Source organism: Rhinolophus ferrumequinum, chromosome 4 (genome assembly GCF_004115265.2).
Source record: "Rhinolophus ferrumequinum isolate MPI-CBG mRhiFer1 chromosome 4, mRhiFer1_v1.p, whole genome shotgun sequence".
In the NCBI taxonomy this organism is placed as follows: domain Eukaryota; kingdom Metazoa; phylum Chordata; class Mammalia; order Chiroptera; family Rhinolophidae; genus Rhinolophus; species Rhinolophus ferrumequinum.
The window spans coordinates 8909398-8932395 of record NC_046287.1 but is presented as its reverse complement, the minus strand read 5'-3'; the positions used below and the strand labels follow the sequence as shown (position 1 = coordinate 8932395).

The 22998-nt window shown below is 41.8% G+C and overlaps 1 protein-coding gene across 1 annotated transcript; it reads right to left on the bottom strand.

Moving 5' to 3' along the window:
• Positions 1-8580: 8580 nt before the first annotated feature.
• LOC117021025 (kelch repeat and BTB domain-containing protein 6) lies at positions 8581-12587 on the bottom strand. Its single transcript, XM_033103729.1, has one exon. It carries the CDS (start codon positions 12317-12319, stop codon positions 10310-10312), a length of 2010 nt encoding a protein of 669 aa, XP_032959620.1. The 5' UTR covers positions 12320-12587; the 3' UTR covers positions 8581-10309.
• Between the last annotated feature and the right edge of the window lie 10411 nt (positions 12588-22998).

Below are 22998 nucleotides of genomic sequence, written 5' to 3'. Positions count from 1 at the left end.
TTGAAATTAAGGAGGAAACATAAGGAAGATTACATGGAGGTGGGAGAAAACAAGGCAGGGATTGGATTATAGGATAGTTAATGATATTGTGTGCTCTCTTGAGGGTAGTTAACCTAAATGCACAGAAACAATGGACAGGGCTTGCTAATGCAATGATAAATCCTTTACTAAAGAAGTTATATGCCTGAGGCATGACTACCCACCATGACCTGCCCAGTTAGGAATTTATGATCAGATCACCCTTTGACATTACTCTCCATTAGAACCCCTTTTTTCATCCACAGACTTTTAATCTTTATAATAGAATTATAAATACTAACACATCACTATTACAATTTTATTCTGAATTTAAGTATAGATTTAACCTTACCAATGAGTTTTATACTTTCATATATTTTCACGGTACTAATTAGCATCCCTTTCGTTGAAGACCTCCCTTTAGCATTCCATGCAAGGCTGGTCTAGTGGTGATGAGAGCTTTAGTTTTGTTTGGGGAAATCTTTATCTCTTTCAATTCTAAAGGACAACTTTGCCAGGTAATGTATTTTTGGTTGGCAGTTTTTTTTTTCTTTTCTTTTCTTTTTTTTAAAAAACTTTTTTTTTAAGAGTTGTTTTTTAAAAAAAATTTATTGGGGAACATAGTGTTTCTCCAGGGCCCATCAGCTCCAAGTTGTTGTCCTTCAGTCTAGTTGTGGAGGGCGCAGCTCAGCTCCAATGCCAGTCGCCAGATTCAATTTTTAGTTGCAGGGGGCGCAGCTCACCATCCCATGAGGGAATTTACCCAGCAACCCTGTTGTTCAGAGCTCACGCTCTAACAAACTGAGCCATTCGGCAGCCCCCAATTTTTTTCTTTCAACATAGAATATATCATCTCATTCACTTCTGGCCTACAAGGTTTCCGCTGAAAAATTCAGTGATGGTCTTATAGGAGTTCCCTTGAATGTAACAAATCTTTTTTCTTTCACCGCTTTCAAAATTCTCTTTAAACTTTTGACAATTTAATTATAATGTGTCTCAGTGTGGGTCTCTTTGGATCCATCTTAGTGTATTATATGGGCTTCCTGAATCTGGTTGTCTGTCTCTTTTCTCAGGTTTGGGAAGTTTTCAGCCATTATTTCGTGGAAGAACGTTTCTGCTACTTTTTCTCTCTCTCTTCTCCTTCTGGGACACTCATAATGCGTATCTTATCCCGTTGATGGTGTCGGGTACCTTAAGCTACCTTAACTCTTTTACCTTCCTTTTTTCGTTTTGATCCTCTGATTGGATGAAGTTCACAGCCTTATCGCTGAGTTTCCTGAACCTTTTTTCTGCTGAATCTAGTCTGCTGTTGAACCCTTCTATTACATTTTCAGATCCATTTTTGTATTCTTTAGCTCTGTGATGTGACTGGTACTTTCTTACATTCTCTTTTTGTTGAAATTCTCCCTTTGTTCATGCATTGTTCTCCTGTCCTTATGAGCATCTTTATGACCATAATTTTGAACACTTTATCGGGTAAATCATTTATCTGCATTTCATTAAGATCTTCTTTCTGGGATTCTTGTCATGTTCTTTCATTTGGAACACATTTCTCTGTTTCTTCATTTTCCTTGACTCTGTGTTGGTTTCTGTGCATCAATAAAACAACCACCTCTCTCAGTCTTGAAGGAGTAGCCTTGGGCAGAAGATGAATCTCGCCAATCAGAACGGCCCAGGTTCCTGGTTGCCTCTCAATCTTTTGAGCTTGTCCAAATCACCATTTTTGTTCTTCCTGGTTCCTAGAAGATTAGGATGTGCCAAGACTCTTTAGTGGCCTAATGGCATGGAAAATGCTCACACACCTGTTCAGGTTCCCAAAGCTAATTGTAAGCCTGACCTTCAGACAGCAACAAGGTAAGTCAGGATGTTAGATATGCAATCTAGCCCCTATCAGAGAGAAATCAGAAGCTGGGCATTTTTCCTACTTGCTCACCCATATAGAAATACCTCTTTGTTCTGTGTGGTCCCCGGGGACTCACAAATGCTAAGACCTGTCAGCTCCCAGAGCTAGGTGAATTAGGAGGCCATCTCTCAGCTTGCAGCCAAAGAAAGTGGGGCCCTAGGTGTGTGGACAAACTCTTTCCCAGAACAGCTAAAGACTTGGTTTTATGGCTGAGGGGAAAAGGCACAGGAAGTTCCCACAAGGCCGTGCTGGCCCTCACATGACTACTAATCATGTGCCTTGTCCGCTCCTAGGTACAGGCTAACTAGAAGCCTAACCCTTGGGCAGCAGCTGGAAAGGTATGCAGTGAAACATCTTCCAGGGAGAAACTGAGAGCCTAGCATTTTTACCTGTTTTCTCTGTGTTGAGCCCATGGGGACAGACATAGGATGTGCTCACACTTCTGTATAAAACTGCCTCTTAGTTTCACGGGACCCCAGAGGACTTGCAAATGCTGAACCCTGTCAGCTGTCAGGGCTGGGTGATTTGGGAGCCAGTCTCTCATGTCTCAGTCATAAAAGTTGGGGTGCTACATGTGCGAACAAGCTTCTTCCAGGGAAACTTTGTTTTATTGTTCGGTGAGCTGGAGGGAGAATACAGGGGAAGTGCCCAGTGATTCCTTCAGGCTCCTGTCCAGTCAGCACCCAGATACAGGCTGATTAGAAAGAAACCAGACCTTTGGACAGCAGTTGGGAAAGTATGCAGTAAAATCCCTTTCATTGAGAAACTGGAGGGTGGGTGCTTTGCCTGTTCCCTCAGTGCCGAGCCTGGAAGGGAAGAGTCTCAGGAAGTGCTTGAGTGCTCATCTGAATTTGCTTCTTTGTTTGACGTGGCCCTGGTGTACTTGCAAATGACGAGGCTGATTGGCTCCCCGAGCTCTGTCATCTGGGAGCCAGGCCTTTGGATGTCAGCCTTAAAATTCGGGGCACTGGACAAGGACTAACAATTAAGTTCGTGAACTTGTTGCAAGGATGTTGCTAACCTTTTGTGATATCAGAGGGATTATTCATTATGAATTTGTACTAACTGGACAGACAGTTAACCAAGTTTACTATTTGGAAGTGCTGAAAAGGCTGCATGAAAAAGTTAGACAATCTGAACTTTTCAGCAACAATTCATGGCTCTTGCATCACGACAATGCACCAGCTCACACAGCACTGTAGGGGGTTTTTAGCCAGTAAACAACTGTATTGGAACACCCTCCCTACCCACCTGATCTGGCCCCCAATGACTTCTTTCTTTACTTGAAGATATAGGAAATATTGAAAGTAAGACATTATGATGACATTCAGGACATCAAGGGTAATACGACAACAGCTCTGATGGCCATTCCAGAAAAAGAGTTCCAGAATTGCTTTGAAGGATGGACTAGGCACTAGCTTCCCAAGGGGAGTACTTCGAAGGTGATTGTAGTGATATTCAGCAATGAGGTATGGAGCACTTTTTCTAGGATGAGTTCGCGAACTTAATTGTCACACCTCATATTCATTGTCTAAACTCTTCACACCCCAGGGAGAGACTGGGAGCTGGGGGTTCCCTCCTGATTACAAAGTTACATTTTCTAATTGTAAGTTAATATGTCAATATTATGGCTTTAGTTAGAGTCTTGATTCTATACCCAAACCCAACCATATCAAAGTGTAGTAATAATTGAATATACACATTTTTAACAAAGAGAACTAGACGTGTGATGCAGGGACTTCGTCAAACAATTGTTGCAAGATCTGTGTGCCTGGGACGTCTGATCCTCCCCCTGGCAAAACCTTCTCTTCCATTCAGTTATTTTCAAGATTTAACACTAGGCAGATATCTAGGTTTAGCTATCTCAAAGGTTTGACATCTGACCTAATGGTGTATAACATTCAGTGCTTATTTAAAAGAATAAAAATGCAGAGATTTCTAGAAGGCTAAAATGAAGTTCTTACAAATATGCAAAATACCCCAAAGATTCAGGCACCAAAATCCGCAATCTTGACACTACACACTATATGGTCCTTCCTTATATTGCTCTTTGTACCCCTGACAATGTTCCCATTGGATATTGTTTAAGATAGTTGAGTGTATTGATGTGTTTACTGGTCAAAGTCCAGGAGGTAAGCTAGCTGCAATATAATTCCTTTTAGATAAAGTTATGAAACTGTTTACTAACGGACATTACAATTGTATGAGAAAAGCATTAGACCTGCACAGAGGAAATAGGATCTACCTTGGAACTGTGGTTGGACTCACCTGTATGTACTTCGACTCTACTTAGCACATGTGACCAAAACTTACAGAAGAGAAAGTACAGCATGACAAACATTTACAATCCCCTTAGGGTAGCCACCATTAGAAAATAGACTCTACCTCTTTAAAACTACATTCACGGCTGATTGAATGGCCCACATACATCCTGTTTTATTGAACTGATAAGAATGAGTTTTCTTTGATGACTAATCCAGTTTAATAAAACCCTTCTCAGTTCCTGCCACTAAAATGAGAGCAGAAGGAATGGGGGGTGGGAAGTACCTGATTTTGGAACTTTTCAGAGCAAATCTCAATTTTTGTAACATTATTGTATTTGCTAATTTAACATGAAATTTAGGGAATGAGCAAGAAGGAGAAAATGACAAAATAATTTAGCCGTAACGGAGCTCTTTAGAGTTTGTTTTGTAGCAATTAACTTTCAAATCTTCCTTAACAACTTGGACAGAAAACCCAACTGAATTCACAGGTGCTTATGAAAGTGGAGAGCTTAAAGGAACACGAAAGGGTTGGGAACAGAGATGTGCTTTGTTTCCTGGAGCTTGCATTGGTTTGAACATATTTACTTTCTAATCTCCGCCATATTTAGAAAAGAGAGAGAAACACATACTGTGAGAAATGTGATTTATAATAGCATCATTATCCCATAATGGAAAACACTGAATGTTTGGTAGTCTGGTAGAATATGCCCATTAGAAATAACCTGTCGTTCTGGAGGCCAGAGAGTTGCTATGACAACCAGGCAAAAGAATTTAATAATAGCTCTCCCTCAAAGCTAGAAAATTGACAAAAAGATGAGAGCTCTAAATAAAAGTATTTCTCATATAAATGCAAACAAGCACCAAATACATGTATTTCTCTGTTCAATGAATATTCATCCGACGCCTGTGCTTGCCGGACACTATATTAGGAGCTCTGGAAAAGAAAAGACGTGGTCCCTCCAGGATGGAGTGTATGTTCTAGTGCAAGAGACAGATAATAACAAGTAAACAAATCAATAAGCTGAATAATTCCAGCATGTCAGAAGGCCATACAGGAAAGAAAGCGATGGGACCGTGATACGGAAGAAGCAGTGTCTGTACAGCACCAATGAAAAATGTTGTCTTTAAGTTTGTAAGAGATTTACTGGAAGTGAAACAGAGAATGGAGTCCTAGAGTCTTTATTAATATTGGAATAGAAACAACTACTAACTGAAGTAGTACTTACTCTTCACTTGTTGGCAGAGGCTAGGGTTCTATATGAAAATAAGGGTTGAATGTATTTTTAAAATAAGTATGGGTATTTTTAATGAAAATTATTATGCTAAAAGTTATATCACACACTTGACAGAAGCAATTATTCAAAATGTCCTTTGGCAGCTGTTTTGAAGTTTCAACAAACACAAAAAGTGACAGTACATGTGTATTTTGAATAAACTATGATCAACCTGAAGTCAGTACAAGAATTCGTCAAGAAACTAAGTTTTGAATAGACAACTGTGGCTAATGGTCGGGGCTTCAACAGAGTGGGGGAAAGGAGTAGATTACACTCACATAGCACTGCAAAAATAATCTAGTCACAGAAAACGCTAGAATGTTGCTAAATAGCCTAAGAAATATCCAGTTTTCATCATTACTTTATAATTTCGATTATCTCTTATTTAACGGAAGCAACATTTGTTTAACATAACTCATTGATTATAGAGAGCCATTTCTCAGTGCTCTTTTCTTTCCTTTTAGGAAGTTGGAACATCCATGATATAATGCCAAGACTAGACTTCGGCTCATGATCTAGGGTACCAGGACGCAATTAGTCTATGAAGCTTTATTTAATCAAAACAAGATGAAGTGCCCCTGCCTTTTCTGTACAGAGCAGCAGCAAGAGCCCGGAGAGCTTCCTGAGTCTTTCTGCGATGAGAGGCCTGGCCCATATTTTGTCATCTGCAGCATGCCCTAGGGTGGTGTTACCATTTCGGCTGCCATGTGATAGAATCTGGCTGGATGCACGGCATAGCAGATTGCTATCTAACCTAATAGCCGTTCTCCCCCATTTTATAAGAAGGAACCTCTGAATTTTAAGTAGATACAGGTTGATTCAGAATAAAGACTGCCTCTCTCAAGCACCCTTGCAGTGAGGTGTGGCCCTATAGTTAAGATCTGGCCCATGTCACGGGACTGGAAGTTATGTGCACAGCTTCCCTGACAGGGGAGGGTCAGGCCCCCCCTTCCCCGGCCCCCTTCCCGACGACTGGAATATGAACATGAGGATGAAGCAGCCTGGACCCTGTGGGCCAGGACAACACCCTAAGGGTCGCAGCATGAGAACAGAAAAGCCTGTTCTCAGATGACTTTTGACTCAAGGCCAACATGACAGGTTAAACTTTTATATGAGAAACATCTATCTTATTAAAACAACTATAGGATGCTTATACACACAAGCACACTTACATCCTAAGTTATTTACAAAGTGAGAGGAAACAAAAAATATTCCATTTTTTCTTAAGATGATCTAAATTAAGGTATTACTTACAATTGACAGTTCTGGTTCTTTCTTTAAGGCACAAGCTTATCTGTTTTGGAAGAAACTTTGCCTAACATTTACATAAAGTCCTTTTTAGCTGTGTTTCCAGAGTTAACAAATAGTTTATCCCAAAAGAATATTCCTGATGGAGATATACTCATAGTGGTTCTAAGCATAATTTTAGCTTTGGAGGTGAGAATATAAGTGTGACTCCGTTAGAAAGAGGGGACTCCACAGAGCAGGTTATTTTAAGAGAAACTATGTCTCAGGTATAGATGGAATGTTATGCAAACCATCTGTTCCCTCCTCTCCCTGTGCCTTGGACAGGGAGAAAGGTATGAGGTGCACCTTGAGAAGGATGCATCCTCAAGGTGAAAGGTATGAGGAACGGAAGCTTGATGAAACAGACCTGGGTGACAAATAGCTCAGAATCAAGGAGGAGTCCTTCTCCCTAATTTGCATAAAACCTATTGTCCCCATGGTATTCTGAGGTCTGGCAGCTTCTGGGAGCAGTATCTTTTTATTACTATTAATTTTTTATATTACTATTAAATTGGTTTGTAGATATTGAACCTCTCATTTGTTCTAAACAATAATATTAATCTCCTTGGGTTTATACTGACTCACGTTTTCTATATATAATTTTGCCTAATATTTCCGTGCTTTATCATATTTGCTGTAACAAATGTCCCTTTAAAGTTAGAATAATAAAAAAGGTATTCAACGTTTTAAGCAGGTATGGGAAGGAGAGACTGTCACAAGTTGCTCTTCCTTGGCATTGAATGAGTTTCAGAAGTGTCATAAATCATGGAAATTATAAAATAATTAATATTTGCCATTTTAGGGGAATTGATCAAAAGCGTTCCCCAGATTCTCAACAAGATCAGGTACAATTTTTTTAAAAATCCCAACTAAACTAAAAATGATTTAAAGAGCTATTATAACTTAATTTCAATCTTTAATCCATTTAATCCATTCAAGCTAACTGCTAAATTAATTTCTACTTCATCCTTTTGGAAACCCTAATGCCACTTATCATTTAAACCAAAAAGAACTCGCAAAAATTTGGGTTCTTTGAGCATTTCAGACTATAGGAAAAGATACAAAAGATAGTTAAAGTCATTCTTAATCTTATAAATAACAGTCCTGCAAACAACACTATCTAGAATTTGCTAAAATATATACTGATTAATTGAAAAACTGAGACAAGGTGCTTTCCTGCCAAGATGGGATTTCAACACTGTTAGTTGTGTCATTCATTGCACAAGCAAGGGTTGTATACATTCAGCAGACACACTGAATTAAAAAGTCAAAAAGTCTGGGTTCTAGTACCAGTTTTATTTGTAACTAATTACATACAAATCGCTTATTATAAAATAATGGTTAACATCTATTCCCTAATTCACAAATAGATCACAAAACCAAAATTCTTCCCAAGAAAACCTCTTTGTAAAACGAAGATATTACTACCATTTAGCTTAGGCTTCAACTAAAGGTTGAAAATGACAAATTGGAGAATTTGTCTTTTATAAATTGGTTGCATACCTTAATTCTGCAGATGGCTAATCTGCATGTAATCATTACTGTCCTATTGCAACCTTACAAAACAAAAAGCTATCAAAATAAGTTACTGGTGAAGAAAAACTTGGCCCCAAATGACACGATGAAGCAGCATTGTGTTAAAAACAATGCTTATAAAAACTCTGATGTCCAATGTAACAAAGTTTAGCCCTAGGAAACTCAAAGTATGTTTGACCTATTGAAGGCATGAATACATTCTGCTGCCTAGGACAAACATTTTACTAAAAGTATTAAATAGGAATGTTTTGTAGGATCTTCAAATGGCCGATAAAAACTGATCAAAGACTTTTTTAAAAAAAAAACCTTTTGTGTCTCCCCCTCTCTCTGTCTATCCTATGGTATTTCATTCAAAAATTTAGTTTCCCACCTGAGAGCAGACTCCTCAGCACTCTGCCAGGGGTAGGAAATGTCAGCGTTCTGTCACCAGAGAATAAACAGAGACAGACGAAGAATTAGCATGTGATTGAATGAAGATTCAGGAAGGTAATTCTAATAGGGTATAGAAAATTTTATACACTCTAAGCATCTGGTCATTTATCATGTATAACAACGACCAGATCTAGTAAACCCTCAGGTGGTAAGCATTTATATTTCCTTGTATTTAAAAATGTCAGTGCTACGTGATTTAGTCTCTATTTCTGGACTTTCGCTTACATACGCGAACAGAAACATAGACTGGAGCATGGTTCAGAGAAACACAGAGCAGATACAAATACCCTAATAAAACAACCATGTATACGTAGCACTGCTTAGGGAAATATTTTAGACGAAATATACTTTTACTACTGGCCCCAAATGCCATCGTCCACTTGTGTTATTTAACTGTAAACTTTTAATACAAAAATACCTTTAAGATGATAATAACATTTAGTGACTTACAAAACTGACAGAATATCTCAACGCTACACAAAACAGTTCTATACTTAAAAGTTTTAAAGTTCTCTGCTGGCCCTTGATTTTACAGTTGATAGATACAATAACTACTAATCAATAAAATACTGTTCTTAGCTTATACATATTTTAAAAACCAGTATTACCTCACAAAACAGTAAAGAATAATCACATCTTGCTGAAAAATCTTTTAGGATGAACACCAAAACTATACAGCCAAAATATTTTTAAAATCACATAAACTTTTTAAGACAATGGACAAAAATTTACACAATTGTGTCCAGTGAAAAAAAGGATCATTCCTCTGATTCAAGGAAGCATGTACCAAGTATAGATAAAAAATATGAAGCTACAAAGGACGTCACTGAATTGGTTTTTTAACCTTTGTAGATGATTGGTGGCACTGCTAGAATGGAATATTTTCCAGATGGAAAATTGGTCACTATCTGCAAATACACATTTTATATTACAAATTTAAAACTGAAATTTCCTTTCAAACAGTAGACTCCTGTTTATTATTATTATTATTATTATTATTATTACCAGTGAGTTTACGACCATTCTGAACAGTATTTCAAATGAAATCAACATTCAGTCACATTAAACATATATGCATTTTTTTTCCTTCTCAAAAAGGGAGAAAACTAAACTAAAACTTAGCAAACTGTATTTAAGTTAGAACACACTTTGTTAAAACCCACTAAAGTTTTGGAAATCTACTACACTGTTCTGAAGAAAAATATACTTTCAAAACCCTATCTAGTAATTCCTATCCAATAAGTTTTCTATTATGAAAATTAAAATTCAAGTTACTGTATTTGTGGCACTAAACAGAATGTAAGATTTAACAGTAGAAAACTAAATCAGCATAATCTAACAAACATACTGAACAAATCAATACTAGACTTTTAGAACAGTAAATTATTAAATAGGTTGTTTTTGGAGTGCTCAAATTCTCTAACATTAAATTACATTAGTTCAAACAAAACCCTTTCTAAACCAAACCTGAAATCAACCAACTGTCTTTTCCTACAGTAAAGGGAACAGGTATTTCTTTAAGATACTTTCCAAAGCAGTGAAACCACCTTAATGTTTCAACCTATGTACAACAAACCCTGCTGATCCTGTGTATTTCACTGAGGTGCTACTTGTACCCACAAATCATCATCAGATAAAGAACTTGAACTTCCTGACTCAGAATCCAGCTCACTGAATCCACCCAAATCCCATTCAGTACTAGATTCACTCGGTATCTCTTCTTCCTCAGTGAGGAAACTCTGACCAGGTTCAAGGCAGGAAGGATAAACACGAGCTGAGAGGCAAAAAAAGTTAGAATCAAATTGGAAGAGGCCTAATGTGGTACCTATATTAATCCACTGGTCCCCACTAATGTCATATTCATACACAGTCACCCGGTTTTTTTTCCACTGTGGGGTGCGAGAGGTGATCAGCAACAATTTTTCGTCATGAGTGATGATCCGATAGTTGCTGGTCTCTGACACCAAAGGGATATTATTAATCTGCCTCCATTCTGCTCGGACTGGATTGTAGACCTTCATGACCGGGATGTCACAGATACAGTAGATCTCGTCATTGAAGACACAGGCTTCCTGAAAGTCATGGCGCTTAAGAGAAACACACTTCAGCCACATGTTGTGGCTAGGGTCATAGCAGAACATGCGCTTGCTGTTGAGAGCATAAAGATAGTTCTGAATTACCATTAAGTCAAAGGAGATAAAAGAATGGGGTAGTGGAGCCACCAGTGCCCACTGGTTTCTCTGAACACTGTAGCATTCCACTTCCTTCAATTTAACTCCAGTAATAGGGTCTCGCCCACCCAAGATGTAAATGTACCCATTAAGGTATGCCACATCCATGCCCTCACGGCAGAGCAAGCGATCTGCAAGTTGCTGCCAACTGTTCTGGGCTGGTTTATACACCCAGAGGTCTTTCCTGGGCTGGGCAGCTAGATAGATGTCATGGTCTGGAGAGACGCAGACAGCTAAGGTGGTAACAGTCCTAGTGTGAGCAAGGCAGGTCAAAGGTGACGGCACTTTGTAAATATTGCCGGAGTAGGGGTCACAGCAGAGAAAGGGATCTCTGGGATGTCCAAAGAATATCACCATCTCCTTGGCACACACACCCAGCCTCTGGGGTGGATTTTCTGCTGCAGAAACAACAGAGCTGCTGCTGCACTCTGGCTTTGGCACCAGAGACTTGTACAGTATGTCACCATATCGCATCTGCAGGGCCCCTTCAATAAGGTCCAGACAGTACTTCTTCACAATGGGCTTGGTTAGCAGCGCTTCCAGGTAATCCTGATCTTCATCAGTGAAGTGTGTCCAGCGGACACACTTGAAGACTTCCGCAGCGCTGGGACCCCGCTCCTTGGGAGCCGCTTCCAACCACTGCACCGCCACGTGACACACCGTTTGCTCACTCTCGATGTTTAAACTATCCAGGCGCAGCACGGCCAGCAGCTGGGCCAAAGTCAGATCTGCCAGGGTCTCCTCCCGAATCGAACCCATCCGGCTGAGCTGCTTGAAGTTGTGGGCGATGAAGGACTGGGCCTGTGAGCGCAGCCTGTGATGGTCGAAGGCGTCGGCGAACTTGAGAATGGCGGTGCAGTTGGCCAGGTCAAGGCGGCGGGCTAGGAAGGAGGCACAGGCTTCCCGCACGTACTCGAGCTGTAACATGTCCGAGGCTGCATAAAGGCGCTGCACGTTGGACTCGCTTAGCGACACGCGACCCGTGTAGCAGTATTCGACCAACACCTCGAAGGACTCGGCATCCACATCGTGCATGGTCACGTTTGCCTGCTGGCTCTCGTACATGCCGCCGGTGAACATGCTCTTGAAGTAGGGACACGCGGCAGCCAGCACGTTACGGTTGCAGGGGAAGAGGCGGCCCGTGCCAGGCCCACTGCCAGGCGTCACCACCTCGATGGTCACATCACACAGCAGCCGCGCGTCGTAGAAGGACTTGAGCTGTGCCAGCAGGGCTGCAGAATGGGCCGTGTCCTTCAGCTCCTCAGGGCCCGCGAAAAAAGCTGAAACCGTGGGCTTGTGAATCCTTTTGGGCCGCCTCCCACCACGGGGACTGGAGAGGCGGCGAGAGCGCGGAGCGTCTTCCCGAGACTGCATGGTGGAGATGGCCGCGGTGCTGAGGTGAGAACTGGTGTAAGGACCAGGCTATGGCTCCTCACCGGACTCTCGCCAGCCCAAAGATAACGGTATCTCCGGAGAGATAGCAGCACGAGTCCATTTACCTAATTCAACCTTGTGCCGCGGTGCCACCTCCCTTTATCGCATACACCGTGCAGACTCACCTTCTTCCCGTTCCGCGCCCTTTCTCTGTCTCGGTTCACCCTCTCTGGACCCGGGAGAACCGAGAGCGCTGCGGCCACCAGCGCTGGCGATACCGCTATGTGTCCAGGAGAACTACGGTGCCCAGGTAGCCTTTCGCGCCTCGAGGCATGCCGGGCCGCCCGATCCACGGACATAGGCAGATAGGCACAAGCCGCTTTGCATGGTGGGAGTAGTAGTTTCAATAGTATCGCGAGATTTCTCGGCCGTTGTTTCAGCTGACCGAATTAGAAATCGCTAATTATCTCCAATTTGGTGTTACGGTAGAATTTTCGGTTAGGAATCCAGATTAGATGCCCGTTCTAGTATTTATCAATTGTTTTTGGTAAACAATTGATAAATACTAGAACTGTCTCCTGTGTTTTTAAAAAATGTGAATAACAATAGTATTTCATAGCGTTATGTGACAATTAAATGAGATAAATTGCATAGGATATATATTATTTTCTGAATACATACGCATTTATTAGTAAAACAATAAAGTACTTACTCAGTATCTATAATCTAAAGGTTCACTAAGTTTTAGCTTTTCTTCTAGCATTTATGAAAAATGAAGTACCCACTCATTTAAAATCATGAGCCTGTAGGAAAAAAATTTAAACCCTGCAGGTTTCTGCAGAGATGCCTTTAAGTTTTGATTTTCTTAAAATAATAGATTTTATTGTTAAGAATAGTTTTAGGTTTACTGGAAAATTTAGCAGAAAGTTACAAGGAACTCCCATATAGTCCACCCCCTCATATTTTCTCCTGTGAACAGCTTGCGTTAGTATACGTAGTTATTACAAGTGATAAACTCATAGTGATATATGTTAAAATATTTATATTAGGGTTCATTCACTCTTTGTGTTCTACAGTTCTATGGGTTCTGAAAAAAATACATATAATATCATGTATCTACCATTACAGTATCATACGGGATAGTTTCACTGCCCTGAAAATCCTCTGTGTTCAATCTGTTTTATGTTTCCTCCTCCCCACTCACTGGGAACCAGTGCTCTTCTTACTGACTATATAGTTTTACCTTTTCCAGAATGTCATATAGTTGGAATCATACAATGTGTACCCTTTTAAGATATCTTCTTTCACTTAGCAATATTCATTTCAGTTCTCTATGTCTTTTCATGGCTTGATAGCCATTTCTTTTATTATTATTATATTTATTATTATTCCATTGTATGGATATACCAGTTTACTTATCCATTCAGCTACTGAATAATATTTTTATTTCCTTTGAATTTCTGAAATAGTGAATAAACCTGCTATAAAATGTGTTGGTTTTCTTCATGGACATAAGTTTTTAACTCATTTCGGTAAATATCAAGGAGTGTGATTGCTGGATGCTAGATAAGACTATGTTTTGTTTTGTAAGGAACTGCCTCCAGCCATCTCTAGGTTTGGTTTTGTTGCTAGCTGTTGTTTAACCTTAGTATTATGGGAAACTCTCAATCCACTATTCAATGCTGTTCAAAATTCCCACCAATTATATGCTTCACCACTAAGGTGAAAATTCAGATCGTTACCTCCAAAAATGGCAGGATTTTACTAAAGACAACTTACAACTCCAATAGCCCCCTTTGGTTCACTTGGAATTTCCCTAAGCCTGTCTATCTACAAGGTGCCCTCAAATCTTGGGATGCTAAGATCTTGGCTCACCAATGGTCAGCTTATTTTGGTTGGTATGAGGAGGCTGAAAAATAAAATGTCTCCAGTCTATTTCAAACTGTACAGTCTCTTAACGACTGTCTCTTTTATCATGAGTCCATAGTCTCAGGCAGGACCCCTAAGCAAATATTCTTTAATCCTTAATCTGGCTCAGATTTACATGTTATTATTAAAGTTTTTATTACATGTTATTATTTAAAGTTTTTCTGGACCACCATAAAAATAGGGAAGAATCTAGTTATCAATTCATACCGATCCTCAGGACATAGTCTCTTGGGACCCATGATTTATAACAACTTGTGCTACCACTAGTGGGTCCCAGAGATGCCACTTTATTGTTTGAAAAGCCAAATGGGCCACTGTTCAAGCAAACAATCAATGAAATAAATCAGAACACCCCCAAGGCTTACATACAGGCTAAAACCACTTTTAGAATTCATTCCCACTGTCTTCCTTCAAAAACTGATTGGTCAAAGATAGGAGATTACAAAATACAAAGAGATCAATCTGTCTTTAACTATGGACATAGTTTAGAAAATGTTCGGAAGGACTACTCTGGTGTCACTCTAAATGACTGAAACCTTTCCACCTTGGTCGCTAGCTTCATTAAGGCTATGACCAGAAATTACAGATATTATTCAAAACATATTAGAAATTAGTGAGGTGATCTTTCTCTCTCTCTCTGAAATACGTACATTAGGTGAACATCACAAGGACTCTGTTGCAGAAAAGGCCAAATCAAAACAATGCAAACTGAAGACTACAACTTAATTTGAAGGAAACATGCCGGGATAATCTGCTCCCTCCAAAACTGAGATTATTACAGATACTGAAAAGGCACGTAAGCCTTGGTATTAACTGGTCTCAAAATGCAAAAGTGAACAAGAGACTAAAAACCAGGGCAGGCTGTTAGCTCAGTTGGTTAGAGTGCAGTGCTCTTAACAACAAGGTTCGATCACAACTACTTGGCCTGGACCTGATGGGTCCTGAAAAAACACACTTAAATAAATTTTGTTTTTTAAGTTAAAAAAAAATCTAAAAAAAAAAAGACTAAAAAACCATCATTTAGGACTTTCCTCGGAGACACTCTCCTTTTTTGGTGAAAAACTAACTCTTAATGTGCAAGGGGTAATAATCATTGCCATCAATGGATATCCCGCCACCATCCTGGTGGACACAAGGGCAACAATTTCACCATTAACACAATTATTCCTCCAGAATTCATATATTGAAGTCCAAAACCCTAGTAATTAAAAGTGTGACCTTATTTGAAGACAGGGTTTTTACAGAGGCAACCAAGTTTACAGTGAGTTCATGAGGGTGGGCCCTAATCCAATATGACTAGTGTCCTTACAAATGGGGGAAATTAGGACATGCATAAAAGGGAGATGATGTGGAGAGACAGAGAGAGAAGATGGACATCTGCAAGCCAAGGAGAAAGACCTAGAACAGAGCTTTCCCTCAGAGTCTTTGGAAGGAGCTAACATCTTGATCTTGGACTTCTTGCCTCCACAAGTGTGGGATTATAAGTTTCTTTTGTTGAAGCCACCACATCTGCAGTATGGAACAAAGTACCATGTCGGCCCTTGAAAACTAATACAAATACCTTTTATTTCCTTCCCTTGGAGTACACATACGATACCTGCCGTGGGACTTAATCTACCACACGACTTGCCTTTCTCTAACTCTCTCTTTGCCTCACTGATACTTCTCATTACACAGCATAGCTTTCTGCTTAGCTCCTCCGTCCAAGTCGTCTTTCTGGGCAGAGATTTACTCTCCAGTAGGATATCAATATTTTTTGCTCTCCCAAGTGCCTCACCCTGGAAGCCCCTGCTTCCACACCTATGTGTGTTTGCCCTTTCATGATTCTCATTAACCAACAGACTTTTCTTGCGCCTGGAAAGCACCCCGAACACTAAAGTACAAACTATGTTAACTAAAACACCTGACTCCCTCTGGGCTGCTCATTCCACTGACATAAGCCAAACCTGGGAGGCCAAAACTCTCGAAGTAGAACTAGACCCTTCCATGGCACTCCCAAGATTTCCATAACATATTTAAAATTAGAAGCCCTCCAAACTTTTCAACCTATGATTCAAGGCCTGATTGACACATCCTGTAATACTCTGGCCTCTCCCCCCACAGTAAAGAATCCAAATGGCAAGGAATATTGGCTAGTCCAACGTTTGCAAGCAATAAAATAGTTAAACTCAGGTTACCTCGTTAAATAGTTACCTCAGGTTACCTAAATGCAAACCTGAGCAATTTAACCTTTCCCTGCAACTCTTTCCTTATCTAATATGCAGGTGACCTTCTCTGCTCACCTGATTATGACAACTCATTTGCTCCAAGCTTCTGTGCACAATGGACATACAGTTTCTAAAAACAAAATGCAATTATTTGGCCCCCTCAAGAGAATTATCTAGGACATGCTATCACTATTGAAGAGAAGACTTTGTCCCCTAAATGTATTAACACCGTCACCAATTATCCATTTCCTGAGACTGAAAGACAATTCTGATGGTTTCTGGGATTATTTGGCTCTTCTTGGAACTGGATCCCTAGCTTTTTCACTATTGCTCTGCCTTATAGGCCAGGACTAAGAAACCACGCAGATCACCCTAATTGGGACTCGCCCTCCATGTCTGCATTTCAATCTGAAAACCTCTGTGTCCTCTTCTCCTGCTTGTGGACTCTCCAAGTACTCACTTCCCTCTCCCCCTTTTATACACACACACACAAAAAGGATACGCACATTCTTGTTTCCAGGATGGTTAGAAGCTTTTCTCTGCAAACAGGCTACTGCCTCAACTGTAGATAAGTTGCTACCAGAATTTTCCTCATGTGGGGATCCCTTTGTTCCTCACTTGTGATAGAGGAATTCACTTCATAGTCTAAAATGTTACTATCTTTACCACCCTTAATCCTCTGGAAAAATAAAACAGGCCAACAATGCTCTGAAATTCAAACTAGCCAAACTCTCAGGGATTCAACCGGCCCCAAGTCTTGCTGGTTTTGCACATAAGGAGCTTAGAAATCACCAGTCTCTGTCTTAACAACAAGTACAAAACTGAATAGACTGAAAAGCAACAACTCTTCTTGGATCCATAAGAAAGGGGAGGTAACGGCAAACAGCTGTTCCCAAAATTAGAGAGACAGTGTCATGCGGGGTGGCATGCAGGTCTCTGGTCCCGCTCCCCACATAAGAACGAAGGATATGGTGAGACCAAAAAGGAACACCCACGGAGCCATAGACAGGGGAGTCATACCACTATAGTCTCGCTGGAGGCTGGGTTGGAGACACAGGAAGCTGAAGCCACACTATCTGCAACCTGTCGTCCACTTCTCTCTGCCAACCAACCTCACTTGCTAGCTGCAATCCACTCTTGCCAGTTCAGTCACCATCTTCTTGCTAGCCCCCCATTTGCTGCTAGTGTAGCCACTGCTGTTATATTAGTGGCCAATGGGTCACTGGTTACAGCTGACGGCCAACTAGCCACAGCTGATGGCCATCCAATAACAATTGATGGCCATTTACTACCTGACCCAGCACCTTTCCATGTGAGGCCGAGAGCCTGGAAACTGCACCCCTGGCTCTGTCCCCACAGACAGACAGGCGAATACAGGGAGCAGCAGCTTACCTGAGCAGAGACCTAGGAGCAGAAACGGCTGCAGGAATCAGTGCTGAGGTAGGAAGACCTGAAATACAATGAATGAATGGCTGGAGTCTCTAGAGTTAACTCCAGAGGACACACTCACAGAGGGACCCCAAGATATTGTGTGATTTACCTGCAGGAGCTTGACCAGTCCTCACGGTAAAATTCCCTCACACTTCCAAAAGGAGAGGGAGAAAGTGATGTAGGTGATGTTGGATCTGCCGGCAGTTTCTGAGTGTGGGCCAGGATCGTGTCTCGTGAAGCCGAACAATGGAAACACGGACCAGGAGAGGCAAAAAGTTTTAAAAAGAGGATAGTTTATTAGAAGCAGGAGAAGAGGTTGCAGCTCCCGAGAGAGAGGGGGTCCCGAATGGGGGGTGCCCCATGACTGAGGCAAAAGCTCCTACCTTTATACCTTCCCTTTGTCTGTTTGGGGAACGGGAGTGGTTTGAAGAAGGGAACTTGTTTGAAGAAGGGAACTGGCGCCTTCTACTGAAATTCGTCTACCAGGTTTGTTCCCCTTGCCCATCCTAAAGGAATTAGCAAAGTAACCCACTCTTATCTATCAGATCTGCTCCGTTTGTCAGGCCAAAATGAATTTTATGATTCACCTCAAGGCCTTGTTACATTATGTCCTGGAGCGAAGGAGTGATTTCAAAACCTGAAGTTTTAGGATATAACAGTCTGTTTATTCCACCAGGGACCTCCCTGTCTACCTAGGGACAAGCTAACTCTCCTGTATGGATCCCCACTCTGAAGAGGAAACCCTAACTGCCGTTAGGGGATAGGGGCGCCGACCGCTCTGGCTGCTTCAGGCTGAGGAGGGACGTAGAGAGAGGCCGGCAGCTAGGGCTTGTCCAGAGGTGTATCTAAGGGTCCCCGGTAGATGAGCATATCCAGATGAGGAGTTTGTTGCTTTGGAGGCCGTCATAGCCAGCTAGTGAGTGGTCCACAAGCAGAGATACACCGTAGGCAGCGGCAAGAGATGATTCCTGTAATAATGAATAACAGAAATATGAGAAAGGCTTCTTTAAGTCCTGTTAAGCTAGGAAGCCAGGTTAGTAAGGAAGAATAAATCTAAACCAAAGAATCCCGTTTTCACTTTAACATTGGAAATCTTTAATTAACTGTGAATTATCAGAGAGACTGAAACAGCATAACCCTTTAACTTTTTATATTTTTGATTGTGTTTGAGAAGTAGATAATCGATGGCAGCTTTGTTTGAGAACTGCTTCTCTGATTTGTCCTAACTTTTGTCTTATGGCGTGGATAGCCTGTGAGGGGGCGTTTAGGGTTTTTGTTACTGAGTAAGCTGTTTGACTATTGAGCCTTTTGTATGTTACTTTTTAATAAAAGAACTTTTATCAGTGAAAAGCGTCCAATCTGGGTTGTCTAGGGCTATTTTTTTGTACATCTGTTTTAGCAGTACAGGCTTGTATTAAAACTTATTGGCAGTTAATTCTTCCTCTGTTTCTGGGAGGAAAGTGGTAAGAATGGGTGGAGCAGGTCCGTATTCGAATTACAGGACCTTTTTTTTTTTAGATTTTATTGGGGAAGGGGAACAGGACTTTATTGGGGAACAGTGTGTACTTCCAGGACTTTTATCCAAGTCAAGTTGTTGTCCTTTCACTCTTAGTTGTGGAGGGCGCAGCTCAGCTCCAGGTCCAGTTGCCGTATCAAGTTGCAGGGGCGCAGCCCACCAGCCCTTGCGGGAGTCGAACTGGCAACCTTGTGGTTGAGAGGATGCTCTCCAACCAACTGAGCCATCCAGGAGGCAGCTCAGCTCAGGGTGCCATGTTCAAGCTTAGTTGCAGGGGGCAGAGCCTACCATCCCTTGCGGACTCGGAGTTGAACCGGCAACCTTGTGGTTGAGAGCCCACTGGGCCATGTGGGAATCGAACCGGCAGCCTTCGGAGTTAGGAGCACGGAGCTCTAACTGCCTGAGCCACCAGACCGGGCCGCCCCGAATTATAGGACCTTTTAAGAGGTCCTGATGCTGCAGGAGGCGGCTATCAGTGAGCCTGTGACTCTTATTAGCATTTAACAGCCCTTGAATGTGGTGTGGGGCAAAAAAACGAAAACGATTAAGTCTTGCCCCATTGCGAGCTTGGTGGCTTTGGGAACTAGGGTGGCAGCTGTAGCTGTGGCCGGGAGGCAAGCTGGTCAGCCACGTGCTATAATGTCTAGTTTTTTACTTAAATAATTTTCGAGTCTTTCTTAAATTTAATTTATTTTACATTTTTTTAAAGGTATAGACTAATAATAAGAAACAGGCTGAGTAAAATGAGCCCAAATCTGGGGACTGTCTTTATCTTTATAACCAAAGCAGTTTTTGGAGGAAAAAGGTCCAGAGTAAGCAGTTGAGACAGAATAAATGGCTTTTATATCAATTAGGAAATTAATAGGCTTACCACGTCTGGGTCACCCAGTTTTACCCCCTGTGATGAGAACAGCTTAGGAGCCACAGGGAACTTCAGGCCCAACAGTAATGACAGCCATTTTTGGGGAGGGAATTGGTCCTTGCTCCCTTCAGAACAAGGGGTACTCTCTCCTGTAGTGCCCTTTAGTCTGTATAGGGGGCATGGCTGTTATGGAGTATTAGGAATCCAGTGATTTGGGCTTGTATATCCAGAGTAGGCTCTTTTATCTGGAGCTTTCTGTCTGAGGCATCTGGGGTGCCCTGAGGTGGCTTTAGCCCTGGGTTGTCGATAACTGTGGCCAAAAGTCTGGCATGTCGCTGGTCTTATGCTCTGGTCTCACTGTTCCTTTATTCCTCGTTTTTCTGTCTTGGTTGTTAAAGACATTTAAACAAATTCTTGGCCTTTTTTAGGATCTGAGCCTCTTAATCAGGGATGTAACAGTGGGTCGGAACCATTAGAATTCCCTGCCAGTTAGGGAAAAACAATAGGCTAAGTTTCCTTATATTGGCCTATAGCTGATACTGAGGAAAGCCCATGAACTTTAGCAGTTTTACAATATAAAAGTTTACTTAACTATTAGCAAAACTTAGTTTTTAGATTTAATTTTTGAGTAACCAAGGATCTGATTGAGAAAATATAAAACATAGAAAATTACTTTGGTGACATATATACTGACAACCAAAAGCAAGCAATTAACACTTCCACTGGCAAACCCAGGAATATATTTGGCAACCTTTAAAAACATAGGTTTTAGTAATAAAATGTAAGATATATTTATTAACAGATTTGAATTTCTCTCTTAACATTCGTGTGACAAGAAGTTAGAAATAGATGAACTTATGATGTACCTAATAATTAACACCTCAGTATTTTGTTATTTTGAAATACCTAGATATTTAATTTAAGCTACTTTTTTGACAAATTCTGTGACAGAGATATCATGACTTTAGTATTTTGGGAATCCAATCTAAAGGCTATTTCCCTTATAATGAATCTCACTGTGGGTGGTCACTGTAGGACTTAGAGCAGTGGAGTAAGGGCACTGGCTTGAGAATTAGCTGTTTGGTTTTTTTAAAAGTGTCACGTTTTTTCCTTCAGTTACCTCATCCACCTACAGGCATTCCTGTTTATAGGTGGATGAGGATATGGGTGTTTGTTGAAAAGTCCTTCTCAGAAGAGGAAGATCCCGCTGGAGTTCTCTTGGAGGAGTCTCTTTAGGAGGGGTCTCCCTAAGGAGAGTCTCCTTAGAAGGAGTCCCCCTAGAAGGAGTCCCCTTAGGAGGAGTCTCCTTAAAAAGGGACTCACTGGGGGAAGGGAGGCAAGAGATCACAGCCAAAAGAGCCGGGTCAACTTTACACTTCTTGCAGAGATCTGGGTTGTCCCTCAGGGCAAAAAAAGCCTGAACATATGGAACTTCTGACCGTGTGCCCTCCTGTCTGCACAACAGGTCTAGCTGCAGGATAGTGTTGTAATTAACACTTCCCTCAGAAGGCCAAGTCTCCCCATCTCCAATGAGTATTTAGGCCAAACCTCTGAACAAAAGAAAATCAGGCGCTGTTTCTTCAAAGTCTGAGGGTCAAAATTGTCCCAATATTTCAAGATGCAGTCCAGGGGGGTGTAGGCGCCTGAGGGCTGATTGCCCATCGGAAAGGGAGGAAGAGAAAGGCGTCCCTTCGCCATTCATCTCCCACAATCTGCTCTGGGGCGTCCCCCAGACGCGTGGGCCACGGACACCACACGACCAGTTCCGAGGCGGGTGGGGAGATAGGCACGGCAGGATTATTCTTGCTTACCTGGGAGGCCCGGCCGGTGCCTCCGGGTGGGCGCCTACCCTGGCCCCGCCTGAATGTTCCGCGTTGGCCTACAGGCCGATAAAGGCTGTGGCCTATAATGAGATGCTTTAAAGTAGTGGGGTGTATACCGCGACTCTGGGCATCACAGAAATTGATTGCACTTTTAATATAATAGTGGCCTTCTAAATAAAGATATTTAAGGACAGAGTACGTACTCAAGGCTTGTAGCTTGGGTATGTAGCCTGTGCAGAAAGCCAAGAGGACGTTTTTGATTCCCAATGGGTAAGAGAGTACAAAAAGAGAAAACAGAAGCCCCAAAGGGTTTCAGGTCAAGTTTCCTCCTTAAGGTAAAGTGAGTCTGGAATATGTTGGTCCTCCTTGAAAACTTTGCCTGGCGGTGGCTGAGGTGGCCTGGCGGGTGGTGCCCCGGAGGAGCTGCGCTTCTTTGGCCTTTCCCCCTCCGAGCTGTTTTTGCAGCCCTGCTGAGCTGGGAGTGGAGCCAGGCAGCAGAGATGCTGTTTGCGGTCCCCAGAGTACAGTGAGATCACAGAAGAACAAGGGATGATTTGAGAGGGAATGTTAAATGCCAGTAAATCTTATCCCGGGTGTCAGGAGATGTCCTATAGAGGCAGAGGTTCATGTTCTTACCTTAAGATGTCTTGAGGTCGGCAGGGAGTGTTGAGAAGGTCCCGCAGGCAAGAGACCCTAGACCAGCGTCTCAAAGGTTGAAGAGAGACAGTGACAGGATGAAAGGACAGCAAACGACAAAGGAGTCATCTTGCTGGCACCCTTACGGGCAGTCGGGCTGGGAGAGAACCTAAGGAACCTTTGGAAATTCGCCGCAGAGCAGCTACGGCCAGAATTCCCTCAGTTGTCCACAAAGGCCCACAGCCCGGCCACACGCCAGTATTCAGTCTCCTCGT

Bases quoted from the DNA above. Each gene is read 5' to 3' on its own strand.
- LOC117021025 (XM_033103729.1), bottom strand. From the start codon at position 12,319: ATGCAGTCTCGGGAAGACGCTCCGCGCTCTCGCCGCCTCTCCAGTCCC.